General features: G+C 44.3%; 3 protein-coding genes across 6 annotated transcripts in view; 1 reads left to right on the plus strand and 2 right to left on the minus strand.

Annotated features, from left to right (window-relative positions):
• Window positions 1-9,749, plus strand: part of disp2 (dispatched RND transporter family member 2) — a 15,608-nt gene extending 5,859 nt beyond the window's left edge. Inside the window, exons 5-9 of the mRNA XM_031847492.1 lie at window positions 74-189; window positions 1,147-1,262; window positions 1,804-1,901; window positions 2,140-2,298; window positions 2,639-9,749. Of these exons, the coding sequence (XP_031703352.1) occupies window positions 74-189; window positions 1,147-1,262; window positions 1,804-1,901; window positions 2,140-2,298; window positions 2,639-5,956 (3,807 nt within the window). The 3' untranslated portion in view covers window positions 5,957-9,749. The remainder of the gene's footprint in view (window positions 1-73; window positions 190-1,146; window positions 1,263-1,803; window positions 1,902-2,139; window positions 2,299-2,638) is intronic.
• On the minus strand, window positions 7,010-10,501 carry rpusd2 (RNA pseudouridine synthase domain containing 2). Its single transcript, XM_031847493.1, has 3 exons — window positions 9,758-10,501; window positions 9,161-9,457; window positions 7,010-8,955 (listed from the first exon to the last, which is right to left on the minus strand). The coding sequence occupies exons 1-3, from the start codon at window positions 10,430-10,432 to the stop codon at window positions 8,131-8,133; spliced, it is 1,797 nt and encodes a 598-aa protein (XP_031703353.1). The 5' UTR covers window positions 10,433-10,501; the 3' UTR covers window positions 7,010-8,130.
• A 579-nt stretch (window positions 10,502-11,080) lies between these two features.
• Window positions 11,081-14,876, minus strand: part of pcmtl (l-isoaspartyl protein carboxyl methyltransferase, like) — a 4,889-nt gene continuing 1,093 nt past the window's right edge. The window contains exons 1-7 of one of the 4 annotated variants that reach the window (XM_031847494.1): window positions 13,625-13,953; window positions 13,442-13,473; window positions 13,253-13,357; window positions 13,037-13,157; window positions 12,858-12,943; window positions 12,013-12,182; window positions 11,081-11,788 (exon numbers count right to left, since the gene is read on the minus strand). In XM_031847494.1, the coding sequence (XP_031703354.1) occupies window positions 11,752-11,788; window positions 12,013-12,182; window positions 12,858-12,943; window positions 13,037-13,157; window positions 13,253-13,357; window positions 13,442-13,473; window positions 13,625-13,874 (801 nt within the window). In that variant the 5' untranslated portion in view covers window positions 13,875-13,953 and the 3' untranslated portion in view covers window positions 11,081-11,751. Of the gene's footprint in view, window positions 11,825-12,012; window positions 12,183-12,857; window positions 12,944-13,036; window positions 13,158-13,252; window positions 13,358-13,441; window positions 13,474-13,624; window positions 13,954-14,876 lie in introns of those variants that run through there. The other 3 variants (XM_031847498.1, XM_031847496.1, XM_031847497.1) reach the window with 3 other exon arrangements.

Genomic DNA, 14,876 nt, shown 5'->3' on the forward strand with positions numbered 1-14,876 from the left:
GTGTGTGTGTGTGTGTGTGTGTGTGTGTGTGTGTGTGTGTGTGTGTGTGTGTGTGTGCGCGCTCTTTTCTCAGGGCTTTGAGCCACGGGGAACATACATCGGAGTGCGCCAGGCCAGCTTGTCTGAGCTGCAGGAGAACACTGGCCCGGGGAGAAAACTGTCTCCTTTACCGCAGCAGCTCAGTAGAAGGTCAGCAGAGAGATTTAGTAGAGTGCAGGCTTTCTACACAGAAGGACTGCACCACTGACCGATGCACACAGATGCTTTACAAATATGAGTTTGTATGCTGCGTGTATAGGGTTGGTCGCCGGAAAGGGCTCTAAAACTGGAAAACTGAGTTTTTGCTAGGGCTTATACCTATGACGGTTACTTAAACATATGACAGAAATCACATTCAAAAATAGAAATAGAAATAAAAGCAGATTGAATATAAGAATATTAGTATGATTTTATTTAAGACTATTAATACAAGAAGATATTAATAAAAGTATATAGTCAACATTTTAACAAAATAAATGAGGGTATTAAAGCTATTCTAATTTATATATATATTTTATATTAATGATCAAATGTGTAATGCAAAAAGGGTAACTTGTAGTAACAAACCCACTGAGAATCACCCCAGACTCTGCAGTTTGATACGGTTGATTTCTTGCGTCTTTTAGCTCCTTGTTATGGTTTTCCATCCTACGACTTTGTTTTGATTCACTCCCACGGCTCTCATCTGTGTTTTCACTGAAAAAGCTCTGATAAACTGTACAATATCTGCTCAGCACCAAACGACAGACAAAGTTAGTGACTACCTGATGATCAAAGTGGAACATTTAGCAGCTAATGGGAGAGATTTCCCTCAGACGTTGGTGGAGACCAAAAAAGAAACAAAAATAAAATTGGACTTACATTTACCAGGTAGCCGGAAACACAACTTCAAATGGCTGTTGCCACATGTCTGCTGGATGTGAAAATATGTCAGAGTTGGGTTTACAGCTTATTGCACAGCCCCCAAGTGGCCAAAAAACAAAACAATTACTGCAAGTTTAAAATGATTCAATTGTGAGACTTTTCAATTTTCCACTTATTTGGAACAAAATGTGTATTTGTATGAATAAGGCTGAAAACGGGCATGTGTGCTTCTATCTGTGCTAGTTTTGGGGGCGCTGTCAGCGGAGACGGCAGTGGCAGCCAGGATGCCTCCAGGCTTCGCATCAAGAGGATGCTGGCCAGAGACTCGTCTCCAGACACGTTCCTCTGTGATGCTCCAGGTGGGTCAGTCCTGATCAGTTCATTCCGGTCAGGAAACCGTCATAAATGAATCTCTCAAATTTATAGTAACAATCAAAACATGGCCATAATCCTGATAGTAGATTTTTGTTATGAAGTTATGAAGGATGCGTAACACTGCTGGCTCCCTCATCCTCAGCAGAGCAAGACAATGAAATGGAAATATTATTAAAACAATGTAAATGTGATGAGGGCTTATTCAACAGTTGAGCAACTTGCATATATGCAAATCCTGTGAGCTGAAGGCAAAGCCTTCCAGCTTGTCAGCACTCCCAGCAAACTAATGAAAACAGTACAACATAAAAAAGTATGAGCAGTTCCAAGACTTGAGGTTTTCACTTTATAAAGCCTTATTTTTTGTTCAAAACAGACGGGAGGATAGAACACACAAGAAATGTGTTTCTAGCCTGGTTCGACAATGGTTTAACCATTCTGACCTTTCTCACCAGTCCAACAAAGTGATGATCCACAGCTGTCCATCTTGTTCCTGTATGTTGAAACCATCCGTCTCTCTCCGTGCAGGCGAGCGTTTGGCTCAGCTGGTGTTTCGATCAGAAAACTCAGCCAGTCTCTGGAGTCTGAAGGCCATCCACGCCATGTGTGAGATGGAGCAATCCAGGGTTCGCTCCGATCTACTCAGTCTCCCCTTTGCTCCTCTGACTTTTGCTTCATTCGTCATCTCTTTAGTCGTCAGCGTCTGTCAATCTCACTCTTTGTCTCCGCTCTCTTTAATCCCCCCGACCCACATTTTAAAAAACTACTTGATGTGCATTGTTTTGTCTGAAATTAATTCATTTTTTCTGAGTTTGTTTTAAAACTGGGCATGTGTTCAAAAGATCTTTCACTCGTCTAATACAGATTCGCTCCCAGGCTCAGTTCCAGGACTTGTGCCAGCAGCATGTGAGGGGGGAGGCCGAGGGCACGTCCAGAGGCGGCTGTTGTCCAAGCTGGTCTCTGGGGAATTACTTGGCTGTCCTCACTAACGCCTCCTGCTGCCTCAGCCTCACCTCACACCAGGTTCTGAAGCTTTCTTCTCTTATTAAGAATTTACCAAGCAAACAAGTTACTACATGAGTTATAGGTTTTTGTAGATGGTACACTGTCCAGTACATGTTGTTAAAGAACAATTGCTTTTTTTAGTCAAGAGTTAGATCAGAAGATTGAGAGTGGGGATGATCTTCTCATCCAACTTTTCTGCAGAAAACAAATGTGCGCATTTTACAAAATTGTCCTTAAAGTTGATGCTGCAGGTTCAGGGAAAGTGGATGAGGTAGTTTACAATACTTAGTTATAACTAACTCTGGAGTGCACTGAATATGTTTTAGTGTCTGAATTTTTTTTCCATTTTCTCCCGAAGGTGTCTGAGTCTTTGAACCTTCTCCGGAAATGTGGTCCGTACTATCATCAGGGACATCTAGTGGAGGCCTGTGTCGAGAGACCCAAACATGGCGGCTGTTCCTCTGTCCCGTCCCGCTGTAAACAATCTCGTGTGGTGTTCCAGATCCTGCACTTCCTGGTTGATAAAGACTTCCTCGGCCCGCAGACCGTTGAATACAAGATCCCTACGCTGAAGTACAGCCTTCTGTTCTTGCCCGTCGACAAAGGAGAACACATGATGGAGATGTACATGAACAGTCTTGAGGGCAGGGAGCTGCGGTACAACAACACCACTATCACTGGCATGGACTTCGGCATCAAGCAGAGGCTTTTCAAGTATTACCTGGCAAGAGATTCCATCTACCCTGTGCTGGCGGTTGCCTCTCTTCTTTTCACTATGGCTCTTTATCTCCACTCTCTCTTCATAGTAGCATTATCTGTGATAGCGATCACAGGCTCCCTCCTGACCTCCTATTTCTTCTACAAAGTAGCATTTCGCCTGACATTCTTCCCGCTAGTCAACCTCTCAGCAGCTCTTATTCTCTTGGGAAGCTGCTCCAATCAAGTTTTCGTCTTCGCTGATTTCTGGAATCTGCAGCTATCCCAGAATCCGTCGGCCTCCCTTGAGAAGAGAGTAAACAGAGCTTTGCAGGAAGTCGGCTATTTGATTTTAGCGTCGGGGTTGACCTCCAGCGCAGCGTTTTTCTCTGGTTATCTCAGCAGCATCACAGTAATCAGATGTTTCGCTGTTTATCTAGGAACGGCCTCATTTATCAGCTCCATCGTGGCATTAGTTTGGCTGCCGTGCTCTTTCATTCTGCGCGAGCGCTACATAGAAGCGTCCTCTGCGTCCGTAGCAGTGCAGGGATGGAAACCATGCTGCTCCAAAAACGCCGGTGGCTTCTGGGATACGAGCTTGCGCAAGAGATGCCTCTTCAAACTCGGGCAGAAGCTGAGAGAATTAAAAAGAGGTCTCAGTGACACTTCCAATTTGTTATTTCTGAAAATCCTGCCTTGTGGAGTGGTGAAGTTTAGGTACATCTGGGTGTGCTGGTTTGCAGTGCTGGCTGCTGGGGGCACGTACATGTCCTGCATTGACCCAGGCATGAAGCTGCCCACCTTAGACAGCAGGGTTGCCCAGCTTTTCCGCTCCAATCACCCGTTTGAAAGATACGACGCAGAGTATAGTCACATGTTTATGTTTGAGAGACAGAGGAATGGAGAGGATAAACCCGTTGAGTTAAGGCTTGTTTGGGGTGTCAAACCAACTGATAACGGGGATCACTTTAACCCCAAGAGCAATAGCTCTTTGGTTTTTGACACAGACTTTAACATGAGCCAGCCAGACGCTCAGGTTTGGTTGAGGGATTTATGTGGACGGGTTCAGAACCAAAGCTTTTATTCCCCTCCGTCACCTGAGGATAAAGACGTTGTGACAGACAATATCTGTCTTGTGGAGCAGCTAACACAGTGGGTGTCTGTCAGGCGGTGCTCAGAAAGTGATGACTCCCTCCATTTTTGCTGTAATGACATCCCTTTCCCCTACCCGCCCAGCGTGTTTGAGAACTGCCTCAGTTTGATGCTGGAGGAGAGGTATGCTGAGGGCCATCTGGCCCACAGCGGAGGCCTGTACTTCCAGCCAGATGGCAGGGTCGCTGCCCTCGTGTTGGCATTCAAAACCACATACTTCTACAGCTTCAACTTTAGCCGAACCAGTCTTTTATACAAAGAAATCCTGACATGGTTTAACAGAGAAATGTCAGGCGCGCCACAAGGGCTGGAGAATGGCTGGTTCATCAGTCACCTGTCTCTTTTTGATCTCCAACAAGCTTTAAGCTCAGAGACTCTAGTAGTAGCTGGCTTCTCAGTAGCTCTCACGTTTGCTTTGCTTCTCTTAACCACCTGGAATATTCTACTGAGCATATATGGGACTGTGGCTGTAGGAGGGAGTGTTTTTGTCACTATCGGCCTCCTTGTTCTTCTTGAATGGCAGCTGAGCGGCATCGAGGCTCTGTTTATATCAGCAGCAGCAGGGCTGTCTGTTGACTTTGTTGCCAACTACTGCATTTCCTACAGCTTGGCTCCTCATTCAGACAAATTTGGCAAAGTAGCACACTCCACAAAAAGAATGGGATGTCCCGTAGCAATAGTTTCTGGTGCATTTTTCTCCATGGGGATCATCATGTTGCCTGCCACGGTCTTGCTGTTCCGAAAACTGGGGATTTTCCTCTTTTTGGTGAAATGTGTAGCATGTGGATTTGCAACCTTCTTTTTCCAGTCCCTGTGTTGCTTTTTTGGACCCCAGAAAAACTGCGGAAAGATCTCGCTGCCGTGTTTCTCAGATCACAATGATGGCGTGCTGTCCTCCTGCTCGGCAGCAGAGCCCGGTTCCTTGTCAGCTAACGGGGCCTTTGGCAGATCTAGAGTGAGGAGGAGTTATGACAAAGAAGCAGGTGACTATCTCTACCCCGACCACCATCGTCCCCAGAGACAGAAACAGACTGGAGCAGGGGGAGCTGGGGGCCGAGGACCGGAGCAGTACGAGCTGCAGCCGTTGGCCTATCGACTGAGCGACAGCTTTGAAAACAGCACATGCACCAGTAAGCTGTCCAACCGGCCGTCTGTGCTCTCTGATGAGATCGATTACTGTGGGAGGGACGTGGGCAGAAATAGCATAGGTGGGGACAGTGAGGAGATGTGCAGTCGTCAACATGACACCTGCCAACAGCCTCCAGCCCTTCAGACCTCATCTCCGTACAGAGAAAATGCCCTGCGGCCTGAAGGCGTAGCGAAGGACAAGCTGCTGTGTAAAACATTCAGAGGCCAGTCTGGTGGGGTAAAGGACTGGAGCAATACATCGTTCTCCTCATCTTCCAGCATGGAGGACACCATCGTCAGCCACACACTGGAGACCATTGACCAGCCATCTCACTGCAGAGACGACCAAACCACAGAGGAGAGCCTCCATCACCATCACCACCCTAATACAGGGAACCTCTGCTCCCTGTCTCAGAGCTCCTGCGAGGGTCTGGAGGACTCTAATGAAACGTGCCTGAGTGACACTGAACCAGGGCCTTCCAGTACGCAACAAAATGAAGGCGAAGAAGAGGTTCAGTTACAACCAGGACATCTAAACGGGAAGAGAGACACACTTCGTCTCTCACTGAAAGAAACCGTTTATGAGACTAATAAGGGCCGCACCAGTCAGAGTGAAGAAGCTGTGATCTTACCCAACAGTAAGCCAGACCTGCCAGACGTTTGGATCAAGAGAGGTGGAAAACGTGAGGACACATGCTGAGCAAAGATGGAGGAATCTTTGCAAACAATATACTTACATAGGCATATACAAAAGTAGCATACACCATTACTTTTGAGTAATAAAGGAAAAATAAGCCACCCAAATGTAACATGTGACAGCATGTTTGTCTAATGTTGCTGCCAGGGTTGTTACAGATCATGAGTGTCTCCTCAGTGAAAGGTCTAATCAAAGCATGACTTGTAAAAAATGAAATGAAAGACAATGAAAGATAAAGCTTTCATAGAAAAAAAAAAAATCAAGTACTGCACCTGCTGCTGCAGAGTTTACTTTGTGCCTGGAACTTTTGTAACATCTGCACGGACTGGGTTATAACGAAATACAGTGTCTCCATGCAGGAAAAGACCTCAATGAGCCATATACATTCATGGACTGAATACTATTTGATAAATGTGAGATAAACGGAGAAAGAGCTGCATTGAGTCGCAAACTATCACTTCACGAAAGTCAGTTGGTTTTGCACTTGTGGCAACAATGTGTACAGTATGTCCTTTGTGACCATTGCATAGAAAGCCAGAAAGCTACAGTGAGTAACGTGTCATTTGTAGTGTCCTAGGTTGGTTGCATTTAGTGTTTCACTGTCAAATTAAGAGTCATGCTGTTTATTCAAGTGTTGGTGCCAAATGTTTACGTACTTTACAAAAAGGCAAAAAAGGGTTTTAATGCAGATATAACACTATGTGTGGGTTTATACACTGTTGGCAAATTAAGGAGGAAGCTCTAATCTCTATTTCTGAAGCAGTAGTTGTGCATCACATGCAACTGCTTCAACAGCTAGCAATTTGTATATAGACCTTGCAGCAGCACTGTTAAGAGAACCTCCAACAGATAATCTACGAAGAGGAAAGCCTGTCTACAGCCCACCCCACAGTTGAGATGTCACATCAGCTGGTTTTATGTGCAAATGACAGTATTTATGACATAAACAGCATGTGCCAAATGTCTTTCAACAGGTTGTTTCAGATGCTGAAACTACAGAAACTCTGTTTTGTGCAAAGAGTGCATCCTTTAAAAAAGTAAAGATAAAAGAGATGTCTATGGTTCTTGATAAGTATATAAAAAGAGGTGTTAGAGGTGCAGTGATGGTGGTCAGCACAAAGGCCTGGCAAAGAAGAGACTTCTGTCTGATGTGCCTATGAGCAGCTTTATTTTCCAGCTTTCTCTTTGTAAGTGTTTTCTTTTGACATCTTGACTGTACAATCACAATTCTACATTGAGCATTCATTTTAAAAATCACTCGGCAGAAAATAACCTGCCTTAGAGACGGACAAAATGATTCACAGGCTTTCAATCATCAGACGAACCTAAAGGTCTAGTGTGTGGGATTGCAACCAACTGGAACTTCTCTGGTGTGCCAAGTGTGTAGGCACCACAGCGGCAGATGAGAAGACGCTAAAGGCCCCATCGAGCCAGTGCTCCGTTTGTCTATTCTGGGCTTCTGTAGAATAATGGCAGTGCAAAAGGCAGACCCCACGAAGACGACCCGCTTGTTATGTAGATATAAATGGCTCATTCTAAAGGTAACAAAATTACAATTCTTATTGTCAGGTGATTATACACTTGAGAAAACATACTTATCAATATTATATTCCATTTTTGCCATTAGTTCCTCCTAAACACTACACACTGGGCCTTTAAAGGTGGAGTCAGGGATTCTGACTCCAGTGAGAGCAAGAGGATTGGTACATATGGAGGGGGGGGGGGGGGGGGGGGTTATTTCTTTCTCCAGAATCGCTGACTCCACCTCTACCTCACCGCCACTATCGTTTACAGGTGTCAATGTTAACTTTTCACAAAGCTCAAATAAAATAAATCATTTATTTTCCTGCAGACTGGCTTTTTATTTCAGATCATGGTTTGAGCACTGGGCAGATTACAGACTTAAAAAGGATGAAATCAAATTAAAACTATTTTCTTGACGATTAAAACAAAAATGAGAATGAATACAAAACCCATTTTCTATTTGTATTTAAGGCATAAAAAGCTTGGAGCCAAAGGGAACATATTTCTACATTCAGCATATGTTAAGACAGGAACATCTAAACTGCCTCAAAGCAAAACCTCTCAAAGGATTTCTGATCATTCTTTTCAATGTCTGGGGAAAAAGCATGCACGATGGCAGTAACCTAAACACCAAAGTCATGAGCATCAGGTCATCACCAATCCGCCTCGACCCAGTCCTCTTTGGCCCAATCGGGTAAACTTGTGGAATATTCAAAGTCAGGTCCTTTGTAGCGTAAAGCGTGGAGATACATGATGAGTTCCTTCTCTGTGGGATCTGGTCGGACCAGCTTACATTCACTACACAGGTGGTCTCTCGTCTCGGGAGGACTTTTGAGAGTTGTTGCCTCCGTTTGATTTCCATTTGATTTGTTGGGCTGAGTTTTGGGAGAGGAGGCATCGTTACCGTCTGGGTCCGTGCAGCCCTGACTCACCTTATCCACCGTCTCACTGCTTGAGCTGCCACATGCTGGCACATGTGTGTCGGTCTGATGACTCTCTGCACTTTTGTTGGGTTCAGACGGGCCATCTAATGATTGTCCTTTCTCAGACGTTTTGTTTTTCTCAGCCTCTTGCTCAATCCCATCGTCCGGAATATCCAGCAGGTGGAGACTTTCCTGCGAGCGATGTTCCTCTACCAGGGCCTGAAAGAGCTCCTCATTACTCTTTCCCACCAGTCCCCCCCTCCCCCTGTGAGGACCCCAGGCCAAGGACCCATAGATGGGATCATTGAGGATGGGGAAGCCCAGGTACTGGAGGTGGACCCTGATCTGGTGTGTGCGACCAGTCACTGGTAAACAGCGGACCACGCTGGTTTTCCCATTAAAGGTGAGCCTCTGGAAGACGGTTCTGCAATCCTTTCCCTTCGGATCGACACGGCAGAGGCCAATTTTAAAGGAAACGACCAGGATGGGCTCCTCGCAGATCAGCTCCTCTTCTGGAAACTCACCCTCTACTCTGCACACGTACTCCTTTTCAAGCTGTTAGAAAGTACAAATATAAAGGACATTTTTGAGACCGCTATGGCAAATGCACCTTTGATGCATTACGGGAAAAGTATGACAAAAGCTAAAGAACATCTCCAGAGAAATATTACCATTATTGTCTAAACCCACTGGCATAAGAATGAGCACATGTCAGTGGTTGTGCTGTGGATTTAACCACGTGAAAGCGTCCTGAACGTACCCGTCTGTCTCTCACCAACTGGTCCAGTTTCTTTGATGTCTCCAGCGTCCTGGCAAACAGCAGCACTCCCGAGGTGAGCCTGTCCAGTCTGTGGACTGTGTGGAGCTCAGAGATGCCTCGCTCTTTTCCCAGGATGAAAATCACCGTGTTGTGGCGGAAACGGCCGCAGGGGTGGACCGGGATGGAGGCGGGCTTGTTGACCACAAGCACTTCCCCGTCGTCCACCAGAACCTCCAGGGGTCTGCCGACTACAGGGGGCTCGTGGCGATGCACCGTGTTCTTCATGTGGTCATTATTCTGTGGATGGTCACAAACACGTTTGTGATACAGCAGATCGCATGAAACGGATTTGGTTTAGTTACATCTTTAATGAGAGGAATGGAGGTTAAACTTCTGGCATGTGACAAAAAGTATTCTGTCCTAACAAGAAAAGCTAGAGACACATTTAAAAAGGCTAGGTCACATTTAGAAACATCAATACAGCAGACAGACTTAATATCACTATATAGGAACTTATTCTGTCATTGAGCCATGCTTACAATAGCCTCATGATAACACTGGCACCTCAGACATGACATCATACATGGTGACACTGACCCTGAGCACCACAGACAGGTCGTCCACAGGTGTCTCGTTCAGCCGGATGCGACCCTCTTTGGTGGCCCTCTGGTAATACTCGATGGACTCGGCTCTGAACTCGCTCTTGAACACCTCCAGGAGGCTCTTCCCAATCCACCGACCTTTGCAGTAGGTTTTGAAGTCGAAGTAGTACGGGTACACTTTGCGTAGGCCACCTTCAAAGTAGTACGAGGTCTCGTCGAAGTGCTCCTTGCTGAAGCTCACACCCGGGTTCCGCTTCTGCGGAGGGGGGATGTATCTCTCGCCCGGACGGAGCTTCTTCCCTCCCGCTCCTCTTCGCCTCTTGCTTTGGCCACTTGTCTCGGCTTCGCAGGTTGTCTCGTCGCTCTTTCTTTTCACACTCTCTGCCGCCTCTTCCGTGGTGGTTTTCTCACCGGACACCGGCGTGTTTACCTCCGCCGGTGGCGTTGAACTGTCGCATGCTGCCTGCTCCATCGTCGAGCTGCTCCGTTTACACCGTGGAGAGTAAAAATGGCGATTCAGAGGACAAATAACGTTGTAAAATGAAATAAAGTGACGCTGTATTTGCTCAATTACATGCCTATTTTTATTATTAACGCCCGTTTGAGCCGAAGAGAAGACAGACAGCAAACTACGTTTTCTCAAACCTCTGACTGACACACTCACGTGCATCGCTCTCTAGCTGGAGGACCTTCTCGCTAAACGCGCACAGCGATGACGTAAATATGTAGTCCAATCAGTCCAATGTGTAGTTCAACGCATCAAACCTTACCGTTTCTTCTTCTTTTCATTTGTCTTTATGAACAAATCAGCTCATCAACGAGGCATTATCGCCACCAACTGTTCAGAATGCGTATTTAGTTTGGTTTTTAATTAGATATTCTCAGAGATGGACTGATATGAGGTTGAAGTCATAATATTAATAAGTGTTTGTCTATTATATGAGAAGAGGTTGTGTAGCTGGAATTCTCTGGAAAAACGATTTAAAATGTTCATCAATGATTATTACATTTAAGGCAATATGTCTTGAAAGATAATAAGGTACGGTAATATTGAGGGTAAAATAATTTATTCTATTATTTGTATTATGTTGTCACAGAACAAGGCTTTTATTTTACTCTGTTGAGAGTAAATATGGTATTCTGTATAACTATGTTGAATAAATTGGTGCCAGACAATAACATTTTATTTTATTAACTGTAGAACCTTATTAAAATCTTGTGTCCTACTCTCCTTCAAAATATTAAACGTTCCTTCCGTGTCCTTTCTGTAGCTCTCCCTGACCCTGATGAAATAATTTGCTGTAGAAAAGTGAAAACGATAATTTATCCATTTAGTAGGTTTTATTAATAAATCTTACACATAATTCAGTGCCTCAGTTAATCATTTTTTGGCACAATACCCCCTTTGCTCTACAGGAACAATGTCAAACAGGACATATCCTAAACATACAGTATATGAAGCCAGTAAAAACTATTTCCTACCACAAAATATATATATTACATTGTTAATTTGCTGAATTTTCAATTAACTTCCTTGGCTTGTACTTGGGTTTGTATTTAAGTGTTACTGCATTCAAAGCCAAAGTGTTCCCATAAGATTACACACAAGGTCACACATTTACCACTCATCTGAGTTTCCCACAATCATCCAGAAGAACACGTTCTGTAGCTTCTTAAGCTGATATTGCACTTTTCTCAAGGCTGAACCTGACTGACTTACCCATATATAAAATACTGTGAATCACTTCGATCTCAGGCAACCTGTCTTTGTCATCCACAATAACCTCATCACTCTCTAACTGACCCAGAGCATTCTGAGAGTATGGTCATCAGTCCAGCGGTGGTCGCTCATTCAGTCTGAGTTTGATCACTCTTGTAAGACGATCTGGTCGGGCAAACAGAGAAGGATCCTCCTTGTACTTTGCTGGGAGACAACCCAGTGGGGCAGGTGGCTGTTAAGACCAGAGCTCAGTGGAACGATGAGAAGCGCTACGGGGCCCCGGAGATGCAACACCAACGCCACCTCCTGTGGGGGCAACCACACTGCAGTCAGAGCTCACCTCTGGGGAGAGAGGGAAGGACAGCGTTGGTATGATCAGGAACAAGCCACAGGATGGAGGTGGATGTGACTCATGAAACACATTGAAGATTACAGAGGCAGCTGACAGAGGTTAGTCAGTAGATAAAGTGGTTTTCATTCATTGATTTGGGTTTTAAAAATGATAGGTTATGAGTGTTTTTGTGCAATACCCAGGCCACTGACGCCTCTTGTCAGTCAGGGGGACGTAAATCACTCCCATCAGAGCTTTCTTGAGAAAGGTCCCATCGCTCTGCCGATCGTACTGTTCCAACACCTGACTGCCGCCGTCGGGGCCCACTGGGAGAACCAACCGTCCACCAAGCTTCAGCTGCTCCAAGAGCTTTGACAAACAGACGGCAGAAAACAGAAACTTCACATGAGTTCATGTTCAAGAAGCAATTTCCGGCTGCCCTCTGCATATCGAAGTTCCCTCATAGTTTACAGCACTATCTTTTTAGGGACCCCTGACCGTTTAAGATTCACTTTACTACAGTAGATGTTCGATCATGCAGACAAATGAGATACATCACTCCTAGAACCCACTCCTTTTTCGGCTAAAAAAAACTTTTAAAGTTTTTGGACTCATCTTTGAGCTACAGAGACATTTTAAACTGGATTATTTTATAAACAGGATTAAGGATTATTTGAGCACTGAATGTACTTGTCATGACACTAAATTACAATTATTTGTTTGATGCAATGTGCTGGTTTTGTTTCAAGTCTGTTGTCTACTTTATTTGAAATTCTTCATGTCTTTATCTTTTTGCTGTTTTGATTTTTAAGTCGGTTATTTGTGTTTTTATGTGGTGTGAAACATCTTGCCCAGGACTCTTGAAAATGAGATCTTAAATTCTCAATGCGATTATCCTGGTTAAATAAAGGATACATATGTACTTCAATGTGTTTTAACCTTAACTCTCTGTGCTACATTGTTGTGGATTTTGGATGTAGCTAAATAAGTGCATGATTTCTCTTATTCTATTTTCACAGAAGTGAAAGCCATACGTGTCCTTACAGCCTTAGGAACAGTAGCTGCAGCTGCACCAACATGAATGGCATCATACGGCGCTCCTTCTGGGTGTCCGAGCCGTCCATCTCCCACTGTGGACAGATGTAGGTTTGACTTTTAGCTTCCATGGCTGTGCAACATCAAAATTTTAAAAAAAAAATCCATGAATTCATCTCATGACTCACTTGTAAGTCTGATGCGTCCAGAGCTGAGCAGTTCTGGGTCGTCAGCTTGCACATTTTTTATTGACATTTGAACCAGTTCATCAATGTGTTCAATGCCAACCACTTTACCACTAGGTCCTGTCTACAAACAAAAGAAAAATGCAGCTATTGAACTCACTCATATAGTGCATTTTACACCAACTGGTAGGAAACATGCAAAGTTTATACAGCACTTACCATCCGTGCAAAGCAGGCTGTGAGATATCCACTTCCTGAACCCACATCCAGTGCCGATGCCCCTTCAGTTAGTTTGTCACTTAACAGCTCCAAAGCATGAGCATGCTGTCAAACCACCATAGAAAAACATTCAGCCCATCACGTGTATGTACATGAGTGAATTATAGCAGTTCAGTGCTTGTTACTCACCATGTGTGGTGCACTGATGGTCGCTCTGTAGCCTGTGATAATAAAAAGCATAACACAGTCATAATCACACATCTGTGCTCATGAAACACAACATAACACACAATGAATGCATTAACTCAAACTGTTACCATATTAGTAGGCAAGTGTGTGTATGCGTCTTTAAAGAATGACTAAAATGGATACCTATGGACTGAGGAGAGTCTGCATAAGGATAGTCTATAGCGTAGAGCCCTCTGTCTGTAGCCAGCATGGCATCAAACACTCGGTTGCTGCGGATCACTCCGTGATCTGGAGGAGAAAAGAGGCAATTACACCGACCGAAAATAGAAAATGTGTGCAGGTTGAACCCTGTGACTTTCCATTTACCCTTTAATGTGAATGGAAAACTAATTAATACAGGCTTTTTAGATAAAACAAATGAGAATGAAAGCATAGTACTGGGTCAAAATATATGCACACATATACACATATACATACAGTTGTGTGAAAAAGTGTTTGCCCCCTTCCTGATTTCTTATTTTTTTGCATGTTTGTCACTTAAATGTTTCAGATCATCAAACAAATTTAAATATTGGACAAAGATAACACAAGTAAACACAAAATGCAGTTTTTAAATGGTTTTTATTATTAAGGGGGGAAAAAATCCAAACCTACATGGCCCTGTGTGAAAAAGTGATCCCCCCCTGTTAAAACATAAATTAACTGTAGTTTATCACATCTTTGGAAAGCTGAGTTCAATTTCTCTAGCCACACCCAGGCCTGATTACTGCCACACCTGTTCTCAATCAAGAAATCACTTAAATAGGACCTGCCTGACAAAGTGAGGTAGACCAAAAGATCCTCAAAAGCTAGACATCATGCTGTAAAAGTAACACGGCATTTCAGAAAAGGAACATCATACCAACAGTAAAATATGGTGGTGGTAGTGTGATGGTCTGGGGCTGTTTTGCTGCTTCAGGACCTGGAAGACTTGCTGTGGTAAATGGAACCATGAATTCTGCTGTCTACCAAAAAATCCTGAAGGAGAATGTCCGGCCATTTGTTCGTGACCTCAAGCTGAAGCGCACTTGGTTTCTGCAGCAGGACAATGATCCAAAACACACCAGCAAGTCCACCTCTGAATGGCTTAAGAAAAACAAAATGAAGACTTTGGAGTGGCCTAGTCAAAGTCCCGACCTGAATCCGATTGAGATGTTGTGGCATGACCTTAAAAAGGCGGTTCATGCTCGAAAACCCTCCAATGTGGCTGAATTACAACAATCTGCAAAGATGAGTGGGCCAAAATTCCTCTACAGCGCTGTAAAAGACTCATTGCCAGTTATCGCAAACGCTTGATTGCAGTTGTTGCTGCTAAGGGTGGCCCAACCAGTTATTAGGTTTAGGGGGCAATCACTTTTTCACACAGGGCCATGTAGGTTTGGATTTTTTTCCCCCC

The sequence above is a fragment of the Anarrhichthys ocellatus genome, unplaced genomic scaffold (assembly GCF_004355925.1).
Source record: "Anarrhichthys ocellatus isolate YVR2014 unplaced genomic scaffold, GSC_Weel_1.0 scaffold7, whole genome shotgun sequence".
In the NCBI taxonomy this organism is placed as follows: Eukaryota; Metazoa; Chordata; class Actinopteri; order Perciformes; family Anarhichadidae; genus Anarrhichthys; species Anarrhichthys ocellatus.

What these genes read in the sequence shown, in the direction of transcription:
- rpusd2 (XM_031847493.1), bottom strand. Translation starts at nt 10,432, where the DNA reads ATGCACGTGAGTGTGTCAGTCAGAGGTTTGAGAAAACGTAGTTTGCTG. An exon ending in ACCTGTCTGTGGTGCTCAGG is followed by an intron (nt 9,458 to 9,757) that starts GTCAGTGTCACC and finishes GACCATCCACAG; the next exon opens with AATAATGACCACATGAAGAA. An exon ending in AGTTGGTGAGAGACAGACGG is followed by an intron (nt 8,956 to 9,160) that starts GTACGTTCAGGA and finishes ACTTTCTAACAG; the next exon opens with CTTGAAAAGGAGTACGTGTG.